Raw genomic sequence first — 25,001 nt, 5'->3', positions numbered from 1 at the left:
TCTTCTCTGATGTACTGATTACCCTAGATAGACTTATAAGTGAAGTGGGAGTGTGCTAAACTGTGTTTTGATAATGCCTCAATGACAGCATCTACCAGGGACATTGGGCACATGGTAATAAACAGATAACCATCCAAACAGAATCAATGGAACTATGAATGGCATCTGTGTCAAGAAATCAATGAACAACTGGGCACGGTGGCACTTGCCTATAATCTCAGTGGCTCAGAAGGCTGAGACTGGAGGATCTCTAGTTCAAAGTCAGCCTCAGCAATGGTGAGGCACTAAGCAACTCATTGAGGCCCTGTCTCTAAATAAAATACAAAATAGGGCTGGGGATGTGACTCAGTGGTTGAGTGCCCCTGAGTTCAATCCCCAGTACCCCGCCAAAAAAAAAACAATCAATGAAACACTGTAATGTTACCTTTGGAACACCTACTATTTGCAGAGACTTTACTCTGCATAACGATGGGAAATTCTTCTTCTTCTTCTTTTTTTTCTTTTTGGTACTGGGGATTGAACCCAGGGACACTTAACAACTTAGTCACATTCCCAGCTCTTTTCATTTTTTATTTTGAGACAGGGTCTTGCTAAGTTGCTCAGGGCCTTGCTAAATTGTTGAGGCTGGCTTCCAACTTGTGATCCTCCTGCCTTGGCCTCCTGAGTTGCTAGGATCACAGGCATGCACCACCATGCTCACCCACGATGGGAAATTCTTAAGAGCATTATCCCCATTTTAGAGATGAGAAGAATGACAGTCAAAGAAGGGATGTGATTTGTTCATCTTTAGATAGTAAGTGGCAGAGTTTAGATTAGAAGCTAGGTGTATCTAGTTCCAAACCCCATTTTCTTTGCTCTTGTACCATAATGCCACACATTTAAATATAATTAAGGGTTGGGCATGGCAGGGTGGGGTGCCACCCTGTAATTCCAGCAATTCAGAAGGTTAAGGCAGGATCCCCAGTTGGAGACCAGCCTGGGCAATTTAGCAAGACCCTGTCTCAAATAAAATTTAAATAGGACTGTAGATGTAGCTCAGGCCTAGCAAGTTTGAGGCCCTGGATTCAATCCTCAGTATTACCAATATACATACATACATACATACATACATAAAATTAAGGACTAACTGCCTTAATATAGTGGCATAAGTCAGTAACTTGCCTCTTTTCCTCCTGGATACCACCGATACCAACAAAGTAAACAAAAAAGATTAAAGCAAACTCTACTGTCAGTGAAACTAGAGGCAAATAAGGCAAATAAAACCTATAGTGTCAGAAAACAAACAAAGGGATAAGGCTGCCAAAAGCAGATACGTGCAGACACTGATAGGCTGAGGACGAACCAAAGCTGCTGGGGGCGGGGCACTAGAGAAGCAGATCAGCAGGTGAATTGTGATATGGTTCGGCGACCTCAGAATATGCCAACAAAAACACACACATGCCGCAGAGGAGGGACTCTTCCTGAGGCAATAAATCCACGCACTTCACATACACAACAGCTGTAGGGTCTGGAGGACTGGTGGGAGCTGAGCAGAAGACCTGGGGGCAGTGTCCAGCAGAGACAGGGTCAGGAGAGTGGAAGGGCCCTGTGGCAGCAGATCTCAGAAAAATGCCATGAAAAATACACTCCTGAAGAAAACTGAAAGGTTCTAAGCTGAGAAATCTGTTTTTGAACATACAAGGACTTAAGAATATCATTTCCATGAGCACTGCTTGAGGAAACTACTAGAAAACAAGCTTCAGTCAACCAAAAGTGATTAAGGAAGCCACAGCAAAAGAACTGATGGAAAGCACTAAATATACTCATATAATATTAACATAGAGCCAAGACTAAAGCCAAGATGAACTGGCTCAGTGGTGCACACCTGTAATCCCAAAAACTTGGGAGGCTGAGGCAGGAGGAAACCCAGTTTGAGGCCAGCCTCAGCATCTTAGAGAGACCCTATTTCAAAATAAATAAATAAATACAAAGGGCTGGGGGTGTAGCTCAGTTGTTAGAGCATCCATAGGTTCAATCCCCAGTACCACAAAAAATAAAATAAAACAAAAAGCTAGGAAAAGGCTATTACTAAAAGCTGAGAATCCAAGTAACAGAAATATAGGCTATTTACACAAAGATAATCACTTAACATAGAAAGTTTGGCAACTATTAGATAGAAGGTGAACAGGAAAAAAGCGGGGAGAACATATAAACACTTTGTTATTGCTCATTGTAAAAAAATTAGTTACTGACTAAACAGATCAAATAATTAACTGTATTACATGAAATTCAAATTATAAATTAAATCACTAATACAAATATTTATAATTTAAAGTCATACACAAATCAAAGCAAACATCACATTAATGAGACTCTAAAATATATGTAACACATTTAAATTAAGTATAGAATTTAAAGTTCCTTTACTAAATATAGAATTTTGAATGAATGATATAAATATGGGAAAATTCATTTTCTGAATATCTCTGACAACCAAGGAAGACACTAACAGCCAAATATGCCTTAGAGCCAACAAAGAGCAATCAGTAATAGATTGGGACCTTCTTTTAACTGACTTTCTAGGATCTATAAATTTACAGTAGTGACTTCTCACGCAAGCCTGCTTTCTGCTGTTCCCAAGACTCCTAATTAAAGCTGCCTTCACTTCACTCCTGCTTCACTCATGCATCCTGATCAGGCCCTTGAGCCTATGTCCCTGTTACCTCAAAATTCATCCCTTCTGTTTCCACTGCCAACTGCCCCATTTGAGCCGCCCACAATGGTGTCTGTGACTGGACTACTGTAAAGCCTCCTGATGGGCAGCCATGACTCTAATCTTTGCCTCATCTAAATTCTTTTCTTCACTGCAGCCTGTGATCTTTCCATAATATAAATCTGACTGTGACACTCCCCTGCTTAAAAACCTCTCAGTGGGGGCTGGGGATGTGGCTCAGTGGTAGAGTGCTTGCCTGGCATGCGTGAGGCCCTGGGTTCAAGTCCCAGCACTACAAAACAAAAACAAAGGAACAAACAACAACATAAACTTCTCAGTGGCTTACTGTCCTTTATAGGACAAAGCCTAAAAGTCCTCCTAAAAGAGCAAGAAGGTTAATAATAGTCTCTGTTAGCCTGGGTATACAGCTTCTACAGATAGCAATGTGACATTATTTATTAAAATTAAAAATTTTTTTTTTTTTTTTTTGGTGCTGGGGATTGAACCCAGGGTCTTGTGCTTACAAGGCGAGCGCTCTACCAACTGAGCTATCTCCCCAGCCTCAAAATTAAAAATATTTATGGTCTTAAACCCAACAATTCCAGTCCTAGGAATTGATTCTACAGATAAATTTTCAGATGTAAACGGACTAATATGCAAGAATATTCACTGAAGTTTAGTTTATAATAGCAAAAGACTAGAAATTAAATAACTTTCATCAATATAGGACTAAAACAACGATGATATAGCCATAGTACAAACAAATATTCAAATAAAAAGCAAAGTGGCCAGGTGTGCTGGTGCATACCTGTAGTCCCAGCTACTTGGGAGGCTGAGGTAGGAGGAGAGCAAGTTTGAGGCCTGGGCAATTTAATGAGATCCTATCCCAAAATAAAAAATTAAAAGGGTTGGGGGTGTAGCTCAGTGGTAGAGCAACCCTGGGTTCCATCCCCAGTATTGGGGAGAAAAAAACAAAGCAAGGTGCAGGCTATGTGCACCCCAGCTATTCAGATTCTCAGTAGGAGAATCACAAGTTTAAGATCGGTCTGGGCAAGTTAGCAAGACCCTGTTTCAAAATAAAAAATAAAAAGGGCTGGGGATGTATCTCAGTGGTAGAGTGCCCTGGGGTTCAATCCCTAATACTACAAAAATAAATAAAATAAAATAAAGCAAGGTGCAGAAAATACAGCATTCAAACCTTGTCTAGAAAATACACTAGTACACAAAGAAAACAGCTCTGGAAAGGATACCCAAAAGACAATCTTTGTCAACTGACTTCAGGAGAAGAAACAATGGTGGAGGCAGATAAAGGGAAGTATTTATAAAATTTTATGCTATATGCGTGGCATGTATTCAACAAAAACTCAATTAAAAATGAAAATAAGTAAGGGAATAAACTCTTTTTAAAAAAAATTTTTGTAGTTGTAGATGGACTGCATGCCTTTATTTTATATGTTTATTTTTATGTGGTGCTAAGGATCAAACAAACCCAGTGCCTCACACATGCTAGGCAAGCACTCTGCCACTGAGCTACAGCCCCAGGCCCAGGAATAAACTCTTGTGTGATGAATGAGGCCTGTCCTTCAGAAAGGGTCCCAGACCTCTCCCTCTAGGTTCATCTCTAGGGTCCCTCCACCTGACACTAACTAACTGCACTGGTGCTATTTTTTAACTGCTTTTTCTCTGCCAGATATTCTCACACTTCTCCTTGCCAAGTTGGAGAAGATCCATTTAGGATCTTGAAGATTTCATGGAAGTTTCTTCTCTTCTTTGAGGATTTTCCAAGAGCACTCCTCGACCTCAAATAGCATTACTGGCTTCCTAACCTATATATGCATAGCAAATGTACCTAATTCTATCATTAGACCCTCATTCTGTGTGGTAGTTATTTGTCTCATGTATATGTCACCTGCTAACCTGGGAACTCTATCCCTCTGCAGAGGGCTCAGCACAGGCCCAGAGTCAGATTTTCAGATTACAAATATCCAATGGATGACTGACTGCTTATAAGGGTTGACCCTTCTGAACACTAGGGTGTGTGTGTGTGTGTGTGTGTGTGTGTGTATCTATGGTGCATTTCTCTCTCTCTCTCTCTCCCCCCCCCCTTAGTTGTAGGTGAACATAATACATTTATTTTATTTATACATTTGTATGTGGTGCTGAGGATCAAACCCAGTGCCTTACATGTGCTAGGCAATGCTCTACCACTGAGCCACAACCCCAGCCCCTCTACAGTACATTTTTGAAAAACAAAAATATTATGTAAGCAGAGCAAACCTAGTTGGTTCTATGAAAGTTTTTTCATACAAATAACATTAATAGGTTTTATTTGCCATCATGTCTTTCCTTCTTGCCTCATAAATTCTCAGAGATTAAGGACCCACTTTGATTCAACATTGCATCCTTCACAACCCCAAGTACACAGAGGGTTCCCAGGAATGAGGAATGAACAACTGAATAAATAGTCTGGTTGCTAACCCTGCAAAGAGGTGTGGCCCTGGAGCACTGACTTTGGGGGCAGGGGGCAGGAGAAAAAGCTAGGAGCTTAATAGGCACAGGACTGGGCAGTGTCAAGACCTGACGCCAGACCCAGGGTTGCTACTGGATTCATTATACTAAATGGGAGAATTCCCCAGCGAAACCTTCTGGTCCTGAAGATTCCTTTGTTGGGGATTTTTACTACAAATTCAACTTATTTAATACTTATATGATTGTCCAAATGATTAATTTCATTTTTGCATCAGTTTTGGTAGTTTGTAATTTTTAAAGAATTGGTCTACTTCATCTAAGTTGTTGAATTTATGTGCATTTTCATAGTCTTTTATTACCCTTTAAATGTTCACAAGGTCTACAGTGATATCCCCTCTTACATTCTTAATAATGGTATTTTGTATCTCCTCTCTTTTTTTCTTTATGAGTCTTGCTAGAAGTATATAAATATTACCAATCTTTTCAAATAAACAGCTTTGCGTTTATTTTTTCTCATTTTCCTTTTATTTCCTTCCTTCTGCTTGCTTTGGGTTCATTCTGTTCTTTCCTCTCTAGTTTTCTAAGGTAGGAACTTATATGATTGGTTTTAGACCCTTTTTTCCTAATATAAACTTTTAATGCTATAAAATTTTCTCAAAGCCCTGATTAAGCAGCATTCCAAATATTTATTTTCATTCAATTCAAAATGTTTCCCAATTGCCCTTAAAATTTCCTCCTTGAGCTAGGTATGGTGATGTGCACCTGTAATCCCAGCCACTTGGGAGGCTGAAGCAGGAAGATACCAAGTCAGAGGGCAGCCTGGGCAACTTACAGAGATTCTGTCTCCAAATGAAATAAAAAGGGCTGGGGATGTAGCTCCATGGTAGAGAACCCCTGGGTTCAACCCCCAATACTGCAACAACAGAAATAAAAACAAAAACCTTCCTTTTTTAACCCATAAAACTATTTTCTTTAATTTAAAATGTTTGGAGATTTTCCTAGTATCTTTCTGTCATTGATTTCTAGTTTAATTCCATTTTGGTCAGAGAACATATTTTCCATGATTTCAGTTATTTCACATTTGTTAAGTTTTGTTTTATGATTCAGGATAAGATCTATCTGGTGAATTTTTATGTGCGCTTGAAAAGAATTAGTATTCTATGTCTATTAGCTCCATTTGGTTGACAGTGCTATTCAGTACTTCTATATTCTTTCTGAATTTCTATCTACTACATCTATGAATTACTGAGAAAGGAGTGTTAAAGTTTCCAACTGTCTATTCTTCCTTTCAGTTCTACCAGTTTTTGTTTCAGGTATTTTGAAGCCATGCTGTTAGGTGCATACCCATTTTTATTATTATGCTTTCTTGAATTGGACTTTTTATTATTAGTTAAGTCACTATTTTGTCCTAGTTATTTTCTTTGCTTTGAAGTCTTCATTTGATATTAATATGGTCACTCCAGTTTTTGTTTGATTAGTATTTACAAGATATATATAGTTCTATTATTTTCCTTTTACTTATATTATCATATTTGATAATATAAGTAAATGTCTTATATTTACTTATATTACTTATATTTTTTATTTTACTTTTATTTTATTTTTACTTATATTACTTATATTTTATAAGTAAATATAAATTTCTTATATTTCTTATAATTACTTATATTACTTATATTACTTTAATATAAGTGAATTTCTTATAAGTAATATAAGTAATACTTATAAGTAATATAAGTAATATAAGTGAATTTCTCATAGACAGTGTTGGGAATGTTTTTTTGTTTGTTTTTTGTTTTTTTTCATACTGGAGGTTTAACCCAGTGACACTGAACTACATCCCCAACCCTTTTTTATTTTTTATTTTGAGACAGGGTCTCACTAAGTTGCTTATGGCCTTGCTAAATGCTAAACAGCTGCAGTTGGCCTTGAATTTGCAATCCTCCTGTCACAGCCTCTTGAGTTGCTGGGATTAGAGGTGTGTCCACTACACCCAGTTAGGGAATATTTTTTGATTCAGTCTCATAATCTCTGTCTTTTAATTGCTGTATTAGACCATTTATATTTAGTATTTAATTATTTATACGTTTGTGTTTAAGTCAATCAATATAGTATTTGTTTTGTATTTATTATCTGTTAGTCTTCTTTCTATTACTATAACAAATAGCTTAGCAAATCAATTTATAAAAAAGAAAAAATTAGGGGCTGGTGTTGTAGCTCAGTGATAAAGTACTTGCCTCACTCATATGAGGCACTGGGTTTGAGCCTCAGCACCACATAAAAATAAATAAATAAAATAAAGGTATTGTGTCCATTTAAAACTAAAAAATTTTTTTTAAATTTATTTTTGCTCACAGTTTTGAAGGTTTCAGCTCATGGTCAGGTGGCCTTGTTGCTTTTGGGCCTTTGGCAAGGCAGTGGATCATGGTAGGGAACATATGGTGAAATAAAGCTGCTTACCTCATGGCAGTCAGGAAGTAAAAGAGAAAGGGAGGAAGGGATTGGGGGCCAATATCCCTTTCAAAGGCATATCCCCAGTGACTTGAAGACCCCAACTAGTCCCCACCTCTTCAAGTTTTACCACCTCCCAAAAGTGCCACACAACTAAAGCTTTCACACGTGTGCCTTTGGGGACTTTTAAGATTCACACTACAGAATTCCCTCTGTTTTTCCTTCTTCTTTCCCCTTTCCTGACTTCTTTTAGGTTATATGAGCATTTTTTAATATTCTATTTTCACATATGATTTTTACTGTATCTCTTTGTATAGTGTTTTAGTTGTTGCTCTAGGAATTACAATAAACATACTTAACTTGCCACAGTCTACTTACTGTCAATATTTGACCACTTTAAATGACATGTAGTAATCTCACCACCATAAAGGTCTCCTTACCCTCTCCCTCTCTATGTTCTAATTAACTTATATATTCATGTACATTAAAAACTCCAGCAGACAATGCTATAGTTATTACTTTCTAGTTTCAAACATATTTTAAAGAATTCAAGAGGAAAAGACTAATGTATCATATTTACCATTTCTGTTTCTCTTCCTTCATTCTTTTAAAGCTTAAAAAATTTTTCTTTTAGTTTGTAGATGAACACAACACCCTTATTTTTATTTATTTATTTACTTTTATGGGGTGCTGAGGATTGAACCCAGTGCCTCACACATGCTAGGCAAGCACTCCACCATTGAGCTACAGCCCCAGCCCATGTCTTCTTTCTTGATTTTGCAAGTTTCCTTCTAAAATCAGTTATTTTTGTTGATGTTGTTTTGGTGCTGGGGATTGAATCGAGAAGCACTTAACCACTAAACCACATCCCCAGTCATCACGTTTCATTTTTTATTTTGAGACAAGGTCTCACTAAATTATTTAGGGCCCCTCACTAAGTTGTAGAGGTTAGCCTTGAACTTGCAATCCTGTCTCAGCCACCTGGGTCACTGAGATTACAGGTGTGCACCACCACACCTGGCTCAGTTCTCTTCTTAAACATTTGCATTAGCAATTCTTTTGGAAGAGATCTGCTGCTAGTGAATTCTCTTAATTTTTCTTTTATCTGAGAATGACTTTATTTTGCCTTCAATACTTCAAGATATTTTTGTTAAATAAAGAATTATAAGTTCTTTTATTCCAGCATTTAAAAAATGTTGTTCCTCTTCCTTTTGACCTCATTGTCTCATATGAGAAATCTGCAGTCATTCAAATCATTGTTCCTCTTTTAGTTTTTATCCTTGTTTATTTATTTATTTTTTTAGATGTTGATGGACTTTTTATTTATTTATTTGTATGTGGTGCTGATAATTGAACCCAGTGTTTCACACATGCTAGGCAAGCACTCTACCACTGAGCCCCAGCTCCAGCCCCTTTCCTGGCTATCTTAAACATTTTTTTTCCAGCAGTTTGTTTGTTTCTGGATGTGGAATTATATGGGCTTATCCGGTTTAGAGTTTATTGAATTTCATGATCTATATGTTCAAATTTTTGCCAAATTAGGAAAGTTTTCAGCCATTATTACTTCAGATTTTTTAAAATGCCCTGTCTCCTCTCTGGTTATTTGATGACATTTTCATATTATGTCATAGGTCCCTGAGGCTCTGTTCATTTATTTTTCTAATTTTTTTCTCTTTGTTGTTCAGAAATGAATTATTTCTATTGCTATAATTTCAAGTTAACTAACCATTTATATATATTTGTATTTTGAGACAGGGTCTCACTTAAGTTGCTGAGGTTGGCCTTGAACTTGCTATCCTCCTGCCTCAGCCTTCAAATAGCTGGGATTATAGATGTGTGCCACTGTGCCCAGCTATTTTATTTCTTTGTATCTTTTCATTTATTTCCAATGTTCACCCTTACTTGTCATATGTTTACTATAGCAATTTTTAAGTCAGATAATTCCAATATCTGTGCCTTCTTATTATTGGCACTCTTTTGTGGAAATTTTCTTGATTTTTTTCATATTCCAAGTAATTTTGATTACATCGTGGACATTTTTGAGTATTACAAGACTCTGGTTCCTGTTTAAAGCTATGGAGAATGTTAATATTTTTGTCTTAGCAATCTACCTGGTTGTGTTCAGGCTGCAAGTTCCATTCAACCCTGTGAGGTTGTAGTTTTAAGGTCATTCCCAATTTCAAAGTCTTTCCAATGCTATTTGGATCTTTCCTCTGTGTGTGCCACCCAGTGAGCAGTCTAGTACTTGGATGAGGGTCTGTTAGTTCCATTCTCAATGTTTTTGGTATGTTGTTCAGAATCAGATCCTTATATGAACAGCCTTGGAAATAAGCCCAGAAATTTGTAAGGAGTTTATAAATTCAGTGGTCATTAATGACTCTCCAAGGTCATTTTCCCAAGCCTCTCCTCCATGATCTCCCTAATACTTTCTAGATCCCTAGGGCTTCTTTTTTCAATCCTCTGGTCAGATAGGTGGGGCTCCATTTGCCTCACTCTGCCACATTCTTTGACACATGAACCTTGCCCTGGACCAAGAATGAGACTGGGGAGAGGGTATGTAATGGGGCTTCATCCCACCCTCTTAGGACCACACCTCCTCCAAATGGAGAGGAGGATTCTTCTCCTTCAAAGTTTGAGGCATCTGTGGCCTCTGCTGCTACCACTGTACCTATTAGAAGTTCCCTTTCCCATTCCTCAAGCCTGGTCTAGAGGGTTTCTCCTAGACTCTTTCTGTCCGTGTTGATGCTTACTTATAGGTTTCAGATTGCAGTAAGACCAGACCAGGAAATGCCAGAACAGGGAAATTAAGCTAAACACCGCTTTCGTGTATGTGGTACTTGGGATCAAACCCAGAGCCTTGAACATGTCAGGCAAGTACTCTACCACTGAGCTGTGCCCCCAGTCTTTTTTCTTTTTTCCTTCCTCCCTCCCTCCCTCCCTCCCTCCCTCCTTCCTTCCTTCCTTCCTTCCTTCCTTTTTTAAAGAAAGGTCTTACTATGTTGCCCAGGCTGGTCTCAAATTCCTGGGCTCAGGTGATTCTCCTACCTCAGCTTCCCAAGTAGCTGGAACTACAGCCACATGACACCTCACAAAGCTTCAGCAAGACTTTAAATTCTGGATTCCTCCAATCGATCACTATTATTTCCTTTTAAAAATTATCAAATAACTGTATCATGCATTTGCCTAAGTTTTAAGCTTCATTCAATGGGATGTACAGGGTGAAGTGTGAGAACTGTAGCTGCCATAACCATAGTAAATAATTTATTTTTCATTTCTGGAATTCTAGTTGGCTTATTTTCAAGTCTTCGCCACTTTCTTTTTTGCAGTACTGAGGGTTGAGCCTATGGCCTTGCTCATGGTAGGCAAGTTATCTACCTCTGAGTTGTACCCCCAGCTGTTTATATTTTACTTTGATACAAGGTCTCACTAAGTAGTTGCTCAGGCTGGCCTCAAACTTCCCATCCTTCTGCCTCAGGCTCCCAAGTAGCTGGGATTACACGGATGAGCTATCACATCTGGCTACTTCATATAGTTAATAGTTCTCTGTTGGAGTTTCCAATCTTGTTTTTTTTGCCCTTTTGAATCTAGAAGTAGAGTTTTATATTTTTTTCCTTTTTTTTTTTTTTTGTTTTGTTTTGTTTTGTTTTGTTTTTTGCAGTATTTGAGACTGAACCCAAGGCCTCACCTCACACATACTAGGTAAGTACTCTACTGCTGAACTACATCCCCAGTCCGTTCTATTTTTAATTTTGAAATATTTTGAAACAGAGTCTCACTAAATTGCCAAGCTTGGCCTGAATTACAATCCTCCTGCCTCAGTTTCCCAAGTAGCTGGGATTACAAATGTGTACCACCATATCTGGCAAGTTTTGTAGCTCATGTCTAATAGTTCCAAAAGTTGGAACTCTGTGGACCTGTTTTTATTTTCTGCTGGTTTGGGCTAGTTCTTTTTATGTTTTCTTTTCCTGCTCATCCTAGATTGGTGGTAAATATTAAGCTTGAAATGCTTTTTAAAAGTAATTTGAGGAATAAGATGATGCTGACATCCTTCAGATATGATTTTTGTTTGCTTCTGCCAGTTGCCTGGTGGCACTAGATATCTTGGATCACCTTAATCTAGTTTCAGGGATTGAGATACTGCTTAGTCATCCAGATAACTCAGAGTACATCAATAACTCAATTCCTGGTCCCCTTATTCCTAGGGTACAATCCAAAGCCCAAGGGGCCTGTCAGAGTTCCCATTCTTGAGATCATGGACTCCATTTTTGCTTACTTAATCCCATGAGAATGTCTAAAATATTGTGCAGTCTCATTCTCCTATTTTAGAATGCCAAACACCTCCAGAATAAAAGTTATGCCAAATAATGGGCCCACCATTCTTTATTTCCACCTCCTCCTAGATACTGGATCAGTAATTCTTCATTTTGTTAGTTTTCCAGTGCTTTGAAGCAGACATGTTTATATTTTAACCAGATTTTCTAGTTGTCCTCAGTGATAAAGTTGGTCTGAATCATCTAACCTAGCACTAATGGAAGATAATATTCAATAAATTTTTGTTCTTTCCCCTTTCTATCTCACCCCTAACCCTAGATAATGTTAGAATTGATGCAGGAACAAAAAAAAGTCAGGAGTAGGCAAAACACAAGACATGGATGGGAAGAAAACATGTTGAGAAGCTTCTAATACATCAGGCATTAAAATTAAGACAGGGTGGTTTTGCAGTCTAGCCTACCACCTTACCTATGCTTCATCCTAATCATCTGTTATAGGTTGTCTCCTTCCTCTCTTTCAGCTATGTACAGTGTCTATCTGGGGATTGTATAACATTCTTTTACATTTAAAAAAAATTCTATTTGATGTTTTTCTTTTTCTTTCTTTCTTTCTTTTTTTTTTTTTTTTTTAGTACTGAATGTTGGACCCAAGAGTGCGCTACCACTGAGTTTATTTTGAGATGGGGTCTCACTAAGTTGCTGAGGGTCTTGCAAAATTGCTCAGGGTAGTCTTGAACTTGTGAACCTCCTGCCTCAGCCTCCTGAGTCGGGATAACAGGCATGCACCACTGAGCCCAGTTATTTAGTGTCTTTCTAATATGACATTTCCAGTAATAAGTCCTTTACATGCTATCCACAGTCTGGTCACTTTCCAGATGCCTTCCCTGGTGACTCCAGACCACAACACTTTTCCTGTGTGGAAAGGTACTGCAGTTACAATTCCCTATACTCTTCTTGCTCAACTTGTCTGGTGTGAGTCTCATCCCCTCAATTCAGTACACAATTTCTCAAAACACAGATCATGTCTCTTCTCAAGAGCCACTCCATTCAACAGCTATCAGAAAATACTTATATTCATGTATTCCCTGAAAACCAAAGAGCTCTTAGGGTGAGCAAGGAGTTCCAACATGTGAGGATGACTGTCCTCAGGACTTACAGTGTTTCTCAGTAAGAGACATTCTTCCCCCACCACACACACATCAGTAGCCCTTTTTATATTTTTTTTATTTTTGGGGGGTATCAGGGATTGAATTCAGGGGCACTTGACCACTGAGCCACAGCCACAGCACTATTTTGTATTTTATTTAGAGACAGGGTCTCAGTGAGTTGCTTAGTGCCTTGCTTTTGCTAAGGCTGGCTTTGAACTTGCAATCTTTCTGCCTCAGTCTCCCAAGCCGCTGGGATTACAGGCGTGCGCCACTGTGCCTTGGCCCTTTTTTATTTTTTATTGCCTGTACTGGCCTTGAACTTGCATTCCTCCTGCCTCAGCCTCCTGAGTCACTAGGATTGCAGCCACTGCTTCCAGCAGGAAAAGACATCCTTAGGTCTCAAAGCATTCAGCAGAGCTCTCCCATACATACACTGTCCTCTCTGAAGATTTGGGCAGAGAAGGCATTCTACCATGTCTGCACACCGCTGGACCTCAGCTCCAGAGATTGGAGGCAATTGCAGAAAAAAATCTCAGGTTAGGGCACTAAAAAGCAGCTGTTGAGGGCATTGAAGGGCAGTTTCCACTCACCAGGTACTTTGGGTGAGATTGCTTCTGCTCAGGGAAAGAGCTGCTTGAACACCACGGCCAGGCTGCAGGGAAGGATCTCTGAACATTCTTAACCATGAAAGAGGCCACAGTTCTAGCATATGTTCCTCATCCATTCCCAAGAGCAAAGCCTAACTCAAGCTCCTAGAGATACTTCTTATTTCTAGGAAAGGAAATCAAAACATATGAGGGGTACCAGCATCCTATTCCAGAAGCAGGGACTCTTAAAGTACCCAGTCCTGACAAAATACATGCTGGGAAGAAAAAAAATGAACAAAAAGAAAAAAGAAAAGAAAAGAAAATTTGAGTAATGGAAATTAATACCATGTTTCCAGATGAGAAAGATAAATATTACTGTATTGGTTTTCCCAAATGAAGTCTTATGCTTAATACAATCCCAATCAAAATATCAGTGATATTGGAAAGAAAGCAGATTAGTAGTTGCCTGGGTTTGGAGTGGGAACAGGAAAGTACTACAAAATGGAAGAGAGATCTTTTTGGCATGATGAAAATGTCCTAAAACTGGATTGTAAATAATGGCTACACAGTTCTGAACTGTGTACATTAAATTATACACTTAGTGAAGGCCGGGTGCACGCCTGTAATCTGAGCCACTCAGGAGGCTGAGGCAGGAGGATTGCAAGTTTGAGGCCAGCCTGGGCAACTTAGATCCTGTCTCAAGGGGAAAAAAAAAAAAATGGGGCTGGGGATGCAGTTTAGTGATAAAACTGTGCCCCTCTGTTCAAGTCCCAGTACAAAAATAAGTAAATAAATTATATACTTAAAATAGGTGATTTTCATTATATCATGCTCAATAAAGCTGTTTGAAAATGTATTTCTAAAAAGTTTTCCAAAAGATTATTCAAAATGCAAATCTGGGGGCAGGCACGGTGGCACGTGACTGTAATTCTAGCCACTGGGGAGGCTGAGGCAGGAGGATTGCAAGTTCAAACCAGCCTCAGCAAAACTGAGGCACTAAGCAATTCAGTGAGACCCTGTCTCTGAATAGAATACAAAACAGGACTGGGGGGCTGAGGAGATAGCTCAGCTGGTAGAGTGCTTGTCTTGCAAGCACAAGGCCCTGAGTTTGATCCCCAGTACTGCAAAAAAACAAAACAAAACAAAAAAAACAAAAAAAAACAGGACTGGGCATGTGTTTGAGTGCCCTGAGTTCAATCCCTGTGGTATTAAAAAGAAAAAAAAAAAAAAAAAAAAAAAGGAAATCTGGGGCTGGAAGTATATAGTTCAGTGGTAGAAGCCCTGAATTCAATTCCAAGCACAGTAAAAATATATACATAAAAAAATTCAAGTCTTCCTTTAGTTATTCATGAAAGGATTTAATTGGCTTTATAATCACGTTAAAAGTAATTCATCACTTTTTAAAAAAATAAAATTTTGTTAAAATGGTGAACATAAAGATATAAAGAAAAGGCTGGGTGTGGTGGCACCTGCCTGTGATCCCTGCAACTCTGGAGATTAAGGCAAGAGAATTTCAAGTTCAAAGCCAGCCTCAGCAACTTAGCAAGGCCCTAAGCAACTCAGTGAGACCCTGTCTCAAAATAAAAAATATAAAGAGCTGGAGATGTGGCCCAGTGGTGAAGTGCCCCTGGGTTCAATCCCTAGTACCACCAAAAAATAAAAATAAAATAAAAAATTATAGTCATTAAAAAGTATTTAGAGGGTTGGGGTTGTGGCTCAGTGGTAGAGCGCTTGCCTAACATGTGTGAGGCACTGGGTTCCATCCTCAGCGCTGCATATAAATAAATGAATAAAATAAAGGTATTGTGTACCTCTACCACTGGGGGGAAAAAAAAGTATTTGGAAACCTTAGTGAAATGCTCACAAAATGAGAAGAAAGAATGATATAAAGTTAAATCATAGTAACAGTGAAAATTAAATTTTACAAATTAAACAATAATAAAACTGTATATAGTAGAGAGTGGTAGATACATCATGATATCCCACCATTTCTTGGATAATGGCTCTCTCTGGATAGGTGAATTTTACTTTCTCCTTAGAATTTTTAGGGGTTTCTCCCATATTTTCTTTCTTTCTTCTTCCTTTTTTTTTTTTAAGTTGTCAATGGACCTTTATTTTATTTATATGTGGTGCTGAGAATCAAACCCAGTGCCTCACATATGCTAGGCAAGTGCTCGACCACTGAGCCACAACCCCAGCCCTTCTCCCATATTTTCTATTATGATCATATAGTTCTCTTATAAGCAGAAAAATAAGATTTTAAAAAAATCATTTGTACTGAAAATTAAGCCCAGGGGTGCTGTACCACCAGACTACATCTCCAGCCCTTTTAATTTTTTTTATTTTGAGACAGGATCTCACTAAGTGGCCTAGGCTGTTCTCAAACTTGGGATCCTGCTGCCTCAGCCTCCCAAATTACTGGAATTACAGAATTATGTGTGCCCCATCATGCCTGGCTTAATTTTTTTTTAATTTGGTAGGATAAAAATATGAAAAAACAAATTTATTCACTAAAAAAGCAACAACTTAAAAATATTCATCTACATTAAATATATTTTTCATGTGTATGGTATATTTCAATTAAAACTTTTTAAATAAAAAAATAAAATAAAAATTTCTGGGCATGGTGATGCATGCCTGTAATCCCAGCAACTTGGAAGGCTGAGGCAGGAGGATCACAAGTTCAAGGCCAGTCTTAGCAATTTAGTGAGGCCCTAAGCAACTTAGCAAGACCCTTTTTCAAAATAAAAACTAAAAAGGAGGCTGGGGATGTGATGTGGCTGAGCAGTTAAGTGCCCTGTTCAATCCCTGGTAACAAAAAAATTTTTTTCATTAATTAATTTTAAAAAATTAAAACCACATAAGGTTTTGTAGAAGCAATGAAATCAATTCAATCTTTCAGGTGCCTGCACTGCCCCTTCCCTCCCCAACCTGAGAAGGGTAGGACTGGCACATCCCACTCTGTCCTGCTGTGGGGATCCCCATACCGTAGGCAGTGAAATCAGATTTGCACACAGACTTGGCAGTCAGCCCAGTCACTTCCTAAATGAACTCCCTAAGGGCCTACAAGAGCCATCTCTCCAGAAAGGCCTGCTGTCCAACATGTAGGCAGTCAGGCATGTGGAGCAGTCCCAGCAAGCTTTCCTGGGCCACCAAGAATTTAGCACACCAGTATCACAAATTACCTGAGACCAAGCACTAAGCAGTCAAGTAAGGAATAGAGTTCAAAGGCTAGTCTGAGGTCCTTGAGGTTTGCCTCACTTTAAAGCCCTCTGAGCTACTGTTTCCACAGTCTGACCCTAGCACCCACTGAAATAAAACATGTCCCTGGTCACCCTTGAACCTGGGCTCTCCCTAATCTCCACCAAGCACTCTTTTCCCTTTGCCCTCCCAGAGGTGCTACGTCAGCTTGTCCCTCTTGTGTTTCTCTTCACTGTTCCAAGAAACCATCTGTCCCCTGCCCATACCCTTGTGAAACACTTCTGCCCAGTGTTCTTCCTGTTCTTCAGAAAGCCTCCATTTCCCCAGCCCAGGACTCCTGCTTCCTTTATCCCTAGAAAAAGTCTACCTTAGTTTCTGCCAAAATCAGAAGCTGTCTCCCTTTAAGAGGCAACCTTTCCACTTATGGTTGCCAGATTTAGTAAAAAGAAATACAGGACACTCAATTAAATTGGAATTTCAGATAAGCAACTGATATTTCTTAGTATAAACATGTCTCCACATGCCTGTAATTCCAGCTACTTGGGAGGCTGAGACATGAGTATCACAAATTTGAGGCCAGCCTCAAAAACTTAGCAAGACCCTGTCTTAAAATGAAATAAAAAGAGCTGGCGTGGTGGCACATGCCTGTAATCCCAGTGGCTCAGGAGCCTGAGGAAGGAGGATCATGAGTTCAAATTAGTGAGGCCCTCATGAGGACAAATTAGTGAGGCTCTCAGTACCCTGTCTCAAAACAAAAAGTTCTAGGGATGTGGCTCAGTGGCCAACCACCTCGGGTTCAATTCCTAATATCAAAAAGTTAAATAAATAAACAAACAAGTTTTAAAAATAAAATAAAAAGGGCTGAGGACAGAGCGCAGTGGTAGACCGAGCAAGAAGCCCTAGTTTCCATTCCGAGTACCACTAATCAAACAAATAAACAGAGAGATAATTAAGTTCTATCTATTTTATTTACACCACCCTCACTCTTGAAACTCATAAGAAATACTGCCTTCTCTCTGTCATGCTGTACAACACTGTCCCCCTAATCCCCTGGGAAGTCCTGCCCTCCCTCTGCCCCTGGAAAATAAAACACTGACCCTACTGTTAATCTTTTCAGTCCTGTTCCTCCAGCTCCATAGTGTCTATACCCATTTGTCTCTGCCCTTAACAAGTGGATACATACCCCAATATCCCTGCACCTCATTCAAATTCTCATCTTTCCTCTGTTGCCTACCTGCTCCCCAGAAACTGATGGTACTCTTCTTCCCAGCATATTATTATTTTTATACCAATTGCTATTTATTTAGTTCTTAATGTGCCAGGCTAAGCACCCCAGTTCTTACAAAAGCCCTGTGAAGTTCGTATTGTTATTGTTTTATGACTAGCCCAAAATCACAACATGGTAAGGAGCCAGGTGTATACCTGACTCTAAAACCTTAGGTGAGCCCAGATTAAATCAGCATATCCCAGACATTCACGATGTTCAAAAATCTAATGAGCATCCAGGTCCGGCGGGACCGGCCACACGCTCCAACACACTTCTGCTGCTAGTCTTCCCCACAGAAAAAAACCAATTGAACAACAACAAAAATAAATAAATAAAAAATAAAAAAAATAAAATAAAAAACACCTCTCCACTGGCCCATTCCTCCCCCAGAGAATGTCTTCCTTCCGCTTTCTGGGGCACAGTCCCCTTGGCTGTGCATTCCCACCCTCTCAGAAGAGAAAAACACAGTCGAGTTGTGCTGTCTAGATGTGTGGCAAGTGGAGACTGGCTGAGCAAGGTCCATGCCTATGGTCCCCTGCTCCTGGTTGGCACTCCATTGCCTCCCCACCCCCTTCTATAAATAGCCCACTGCTCACTGGCTGCCAAGCTGTTACAGCAAGAGTTTCCATGAGGTCAGCTTCCCAGAGCAGCCTCCAAGTACCCAAGACCCACACTTACCTCTCCTGGAGTCCTGTGGCCTGCTCGCCCCTGCAAAGGGCTGTCCCGGGTACCATGTCTCCGGCGGGCAGGGGGTGTCGGCACCTGGGCAGAGGCCTGAGAAGGGGCCTTCCCTAAGTTCTGGGTCCCACATTCTGGAACTTGACTCGAAGAAGAAATGGGCTTGCTGTCAGTGGTAGGCTCACTTTTGGGCTTCGGAGGGGCAAATCTCTTCCTGTTGAAAGGCCTAGCTGGCTGGGGAGTCAAGGAGGGTGTAGGCTGACCAGTGGTGGCAGAACCCCCCTCACCTCTTGCCTTGTTGGGTACCTTCCCCAAGGAACTGTCTCCAGGTGCCCTGACACTTGGGGGTGGGGACTCCTCCTTCCCCTGAGGCCTGACAGCTTGAGAGCTCTCCATGTACATGTCCTTCAGGGAGAAATACACCTCCTGGTCTGCTCCTGGGGTTGGGACAGGGGCTGGTGTCTGGGAACGGGCTAGAGCAGAGGCATCCTGGGCCTTGTCTTGAGTGCCCACAGTAGAGGCTGGCTGCCTGGTGCTATCTTTTCCAGAAGATCCAGGTCCCCGTGCCACCCTGCCTCTGGGATGGGTCTGAACCTCTTCTGTGTCCATGGGACCCTGTGTCCCACAGGAATCAGGCTTGTTTGAACTGGGGACACAGTTTTCTGAAGAGCGGTGGCTTCGGGCTGCCTTCTCTAATTCTGGCTTCCGCAGATCTGGCTTAGATTCCTCATCTTTTCTTTTCTTCTTGGCCCCAGACTCCTTTTGGGGGGCTCTCTGAGGCCCCAGCTCCATGGTCTCACAGATGTATGTCAGCAAGCCATGCTCCCCATCCTCCCCATTCTCAGGGGCAGGTTCCCCGTTGGTGGGCACCTCTCCAGGAGCAAAACTGTTGATTAGACCCAGACCTGGAAGCTGAGCAGATTCACCCTCTCCCTCCTGCCAAGCTGCTGAGGTCCCATCCTCAGCCTCCCTGGTTGGGGCTGCAGACACTGGCACTTCAGCCCCGCTCAGCCGCCGCTTTCGCTGGAAACGGTCAGGGCTAAGCTTGCGCAGGGTGTCCGCCTCGTCCACAGCATCCTTCCCATGCTTCCAGTTCTGCTCAATCTCCCGCAACTTGGCTGCAGCCTTGCGCTTCAACTTGGCGAACCAGCGCTGGTGGATCTTGTACTCTGTCATGGTGCCCACCTCCAGGACCCCTGAGCAGGACACAATGCCCTTGGAGTTCCGGGCAGAGGCCTGGTAGATGGCGGCATCTTCTTCTCGACACCTAGAGGTAGGAGCATGAAGTGCCACCCCTTCCCCTCCTGGGAGGTGACAGTCCCCCTGCTTCCCACAGCCAGAACCTTCCAGAGCTGAGCATGTGCCCCCTCCCCATCTCCAGACCTGCCCTGAGTGCCACATCCCACCTTAGACATCACCACATTCCACACCCTCAGTTGAAGAAACTGAGGCCACAAGAGGGTGGCAGCTGACCAAGTTCATGCTGTCCCAGAAAGGATTAAACTTGGGGCTCAGGAGAGCTCCCTTCAGAAGCAGGTGACCAGCAGAGCCCCTTGTGAAGTAACGATGACAGAGTTGCTTTTTTTGGCTGCTGACCTCATGGAAAATGTGTGTCAGGATCTCCTCTGATTGCACTCAGCTCTGTGGCTGTCAAAAATACTCCCACCCTGGCCTTAGGAGATCCCAGGCACTGGCAGACAGACACAGTTATCCAGGTGGTTCAACTCAATGGCAGAACCTGCCTCTCATTCCAGATAGTGCCTGGGCACCTCCACCCAGCCTGCTCCATCTCTGAGGGCACAATCCAGGCACAGGACCCTCAGAAGGGCAGAGAGGGCAGAACAGGCCGCTGTCTCTCACCTGTATAGCTGCAGGGTATGACGGTTGCCCTGATGGGTGATCTCGTATTTTGGCAAACCACAATAGCGGTCCAGTTCTGTGTCATCCTTGTACCAAGTCACCTCTGGTTCTGGGTACCCTGAGAAGGAAGCAGATTGGGGTGCAGGAAAGTGAGTTCCAAAGTAGTGGGAGGAGCGAAAAGGAGGCCTTAGCTCCCCCAGAGCACCTGAAGAGACTGGATAAGACCTCCTGCCCCAGGCCTGCTGGAAGCACAGGGCCCCTTGTGTGACTCAGCTTATTTTTAAAAATTAGAAAAACCTATGAAAGCTGAAAACATTTCCACTTTGAGTCAAAAGGAAAATATGAAGGAGAAACTTTCTAGCTTCATGTAGAAAGGGGAGTGAAGAATTTCCAAAAATCGTTGACTGGTAGTAATAAGTTTTCTTTCTATTTGGTCCATTCTATATCCTCAATTGTAGTAAGGGCTTCATCCTCAGCAGTCTCCCCAAAACCCCACTACTACCATCAGTGCCAAGAGCTCTCCTCTTTTTATTCCAAGTTCCTGGGCTGCATTATTTGACAACAGAACTAAAACATCCATCTGTCCATCAATTCGTTCATTCATTCATCACCCACCTATACACCCATCTACACCTACCTACCCAGTCAGTCACTGACGTGAGACCAACTGAGGTGTCTACCCAGCCCCTCTTCTCTGGGGACACCTAGCCACCTGCAGGGAAGAGATCCCAACTGTTACAATCAAATGTCTCTTGCCCACTTGACCTCAGCTGATTGACCCAGTAACAGACATCAAAAGAGGAAATCGAATCCAATCTTTTGACCTAGGATTTGAGAAATAGAACCAAAAAACAGTCTACCATTGTGTCTATAAATACAATCTCATGAACTAAGAAGTAGATAAAGCTGATCTGAAGTGTGATGGGAAAATAAAATTGACATTCAGGATAGAATCAGAGGAAGGAGGCAAATACTTCCAAATACTGCTTCCAAATATTGGTTCCATTCCCTGTCTGAACACAACCTAACCAATGAATTCTGCTTCATTTCTTGAGCTACCTCCAACTGATTAGCATCACTTGTTAGAAATCAAAGACTCCTAACATTCATTCACTTAAACAAACACACACAAGCATGTAAGCCAGGGACTTTGTATCTTCCACTAGAAAAGATAAGACGTGCCCACACACAGGGGCAATATGCCTGGCAACTGCAGGTGCTCTGCCTTCCCTACCATCTGTGGATAAACCACACTTCTATCAAAAGTGGTCCCTCACTGAACTCCCCCTCCTCTCACCAATCAAGGCCATCTCTCCAACAATCATTCCTGCTCTCTCCTGCATCATCCAACTTTTCCTCTTTATAACATCATTCCTGTCCACATACAAGCCTGCTAAAGTGTGTTCTTTAAAAAGAACTTGCTTTGGCCCCAAATCCTCCTTAGCGCCTGCCCCCATTTCTCTGCTTTCTCCTTTACAGCAAAATCATTTAAAAGAGTTGTCTATTAACTGGGTGCCTATAATCTCAGTGACTGGGGAGGCTGAGGCAGGAGGATCCCAAGTTGAAGGCCAGCCTGGGCAACTTAGGGAAACCCTGTCTCAAAATAAAAAGGGCCAAGGGGCTGGAGGTATATCTCAGTGGTAGAGTGCTTGCCTAGCATGTGTGAGGCACTGGGTTTGAGCACCACATAAAAAACAAATAAAGGTAGTGTGTCCATCTACAACTAATAAATATTTTTTTTAAAAAGGGGCTGTGTATGTAGCCCTTATGTAGGCATAAGAATTGGCCATCATATTCAGAAATGCCAAATGGGTGACTTTGGCAAGAGCAATTCAGAAACAGTGATGAGTGAAAAGCCTGGTTGGAGGAGGGGAAGTGAAGATATCAAGTATAGACACATTTTTTTCTTTTATTTATTTATTTTTTTTTGGCAGTACTAGGGCTTGAACCCAGGGGTGCTCTACCATTGAGCTACATCCCCAGCCCTTTTTATTTTTTATTTTATTTCTCACTATGTTGCTTAGGGCCTCACTAAATTGCATAGGCTGGCCTTGAATTTGTGATCCTCCTACCTCAGCCTCCCAAGCTGCTGGGAATTATAAGCATGTGCCACCACACCCCACTGATCCTTTTTCTATTCCTTTCTTTTGCTCACATCTACTCCCTTAGACAATCCCATCGGCCCTCCCTTTAAAATAGATCCCAGGTGAGATCCCCTCTTGCCATTCCCCACCCAGCCTTAGTGTGGTCCACAACACCATCATCTCATATTTGGATTTCTGCAATAACTCCCTCAGCTGGTCTTATCACTCCCATGCTGACCTCTTTTCAGCTCATTCTCAGCACAACAACCAGAATAAGTCTTTTAAAATAGAGTCAGTTCACAGCATACCTCTGCTCAAAACCCGACAGCTCCTGTATCACCCAAGCTTTTCTGGTCTGGGCCCTATGCAGTGGCCTCATCTCCTACCACTCTCCCCCTTTCTTACCACACATACAAAAAAAGCATCATGTCTCAATTCCCACAGGTTTCTGTTCCCATGTTACCTCCTCACAGAGGCCTTCCCTAGGCCCTGGGCGAAATCTTTCCCCAGAACTTCCTATCCACCCCACCATTTTTTTTTTTTTTTTTTTTGTCAGTACTAGGTATTGAACCCAAGAGTACTCTACCTCTGAACTACCTCCCCAGACATTTTTATTTTTATTTTGAAACAAGGTCTTGCTAAGTTTCCTTGGTTGGCCTTGAACTTGCAATCCACCTGCCTCAGCCTCCCAAGTAACTGGAATTATAGGTGTGCACCACTGCATACATCTCTGATCCCTGTTAATGTTTGTCTTCAGAGAACACATTACTACCTGAAACACACTATGAGTTTGTTAGGTTATGAGTATCCTGCCCAACACTTCCCCCCATCTCCTGTGGAATATCAGCTCTATGATAGCAGGGACTTATCTGTGTTATTCACCACTGTGTCCCCAGTTCCTAGAATAGCACCTGATATGGAATCAACACTCATTAAATATTTATAGATGAACACATAAGCACTGTACAAAGAACTCAGGGTGCAGAGAAGGGAGCAATCACCTCTAGCTGGGAAATCGGGGAAGGCTTTTGGAGTGAGTAGCATTTGAATTAGACTTAAAGAATGGGCAGAATTTCAGACAATGTGGGTTCAGCACCTCCACTCAGTTCTAACACCACCTGCACTTCTCCTTTATAACTAATGACACTATTATAATAGACTATTTCCTTGTCTCTTTCTCCTGCTAGTCTCAGGCCCCATGTGGGGAGGAATCTAACCTGGTTAACCTAACACGGTGTCTGGTACATAGTAGTTACTTAATAAAACCTGTTGGATGAGCAAGTAAATGAGTGAGCAAACAAGAAGTGGATGGGAAGGGCATGCTTGACAAAAAACTGACAGCAACAGAGCGTGAGGGGGAAAGCAAAGGGCACTCTGAGGAACTGTGTACAGGAGCAGGGAGTAAGGGAGGCAAGCTGCAGCTGGCTCAGCCAGGATAAACTCCAGGCAGCCCTGGCTGTAAAGTGAGCCCCATGTTTCCACTGTGAGCTAAAGCCCCTGGTTACATCACTGTGTGTGTGTCCAGGGCCAGCACAGGTGTCCTCACCATCCCTTGGGATGATCTCATCCCTGCAAGGGCCCAGTTCAGTCTCCCTGCCCCCATGACCTGCCCAGCACAGCCTTAGCCTCCAGGGCATCTAAGTCCAGACAAGCTAGGGGAGTGGGCAGTGTGAGGCAAGGAGAGGGATGTTGAATGAACTGCCCAGCCCCACTGTGGGCCCTCATCCCACAAGTTGTCCTCTTGTGCCGATATACAAAGTGCAGGTCAACCTGACAGCTTAGGGCTTCATAGTGACATTATGCTTGGAAGAAAATTTATGTGGGAAAAAAACACTGCCTTGTCCCCAGATAATGTGAACTATATTCTAAAACACACAAAAGCATGAGGGGTCTGGGTGCTTTGCTCCCAGCTGCTCACACATGCATGCTCTCACGTGTGTGCTTATAGGAAGGTGTGTGCACACACACATTTGGCTCTGGGCTGGAGCGCCATGCTGGTACTTGAGCATGTGGCCCTCCCTCTGCCCTTTCACACCCGTGATCTCTGTTTCACAGCCAGCAGGTTTGCCTGGGGAAGCCAACTCAGAGATCTGCAGTCTCACCCCAGTGGTTACCGGTTTGGAGAAGTTCAGATTCAGAAGAAGAAAAAGATATGGATATTTAGAGTTTTCAAAGAAATTTCAAATAATGATTTCATTTGGCCCTCAGAATAACTCTGTGCAAATAACTCTTCACATTTACTGAAGACTTACTGTGTGCCAGGTACTGAGATGAATGCTTTTCACATATTCAG

At 41.6% G+C, this 25,001-nt stretch overlaps 1 protein-coding gene across 2 annotated transcripts in view; it reads right to left on the bottom strand.

The window, feature by feature from the left end:
* The window catches only part of ALPK3 (alpha kinase 3), a gene marked incomplete at its 5' end in the record, with an annotated part of 58,332 nt that overhangs the window by 14,411 nt on the left and 18,920 nt on the right, over positions 1 to 25,001 (bottom strand). For both annotated transcript variants that reach the window (XM_079126788.1, XM_079126789.1), the window contains 2 exons: positions 18,765 to 20,031; positions 20,625 to 20,742. In XM_079126788.1, coding sequence (XP_078982914.1) covers positions 18,765 to 20,031; positions 20,625 to 20,742 — 1,385 coding nt within the window. The remainder of the gene's footprint in view (positions 1 to 18,764; positions 20,032 to 20,624; positions 20,743 to 25,001) is intronic.

This window comes from Sciurus vulgaris (genome assembly GCF_902686455.1).
Source record: "Sciurus vulgaris genome assembly, chromosome: 2".
In the NCBI taxonomy this organism is placed as follows: domain Eukaryota; kingdom Metazoa; phylum Chordata; class Mammalia; order Rodentia; family Sciuridae; genus Sciurus; species Sciurus vulgaris.
Note: the sequence above shows the minus strand (reverse complement) of the source record. Positions and strands in the feature narration are given on the sequence as shown.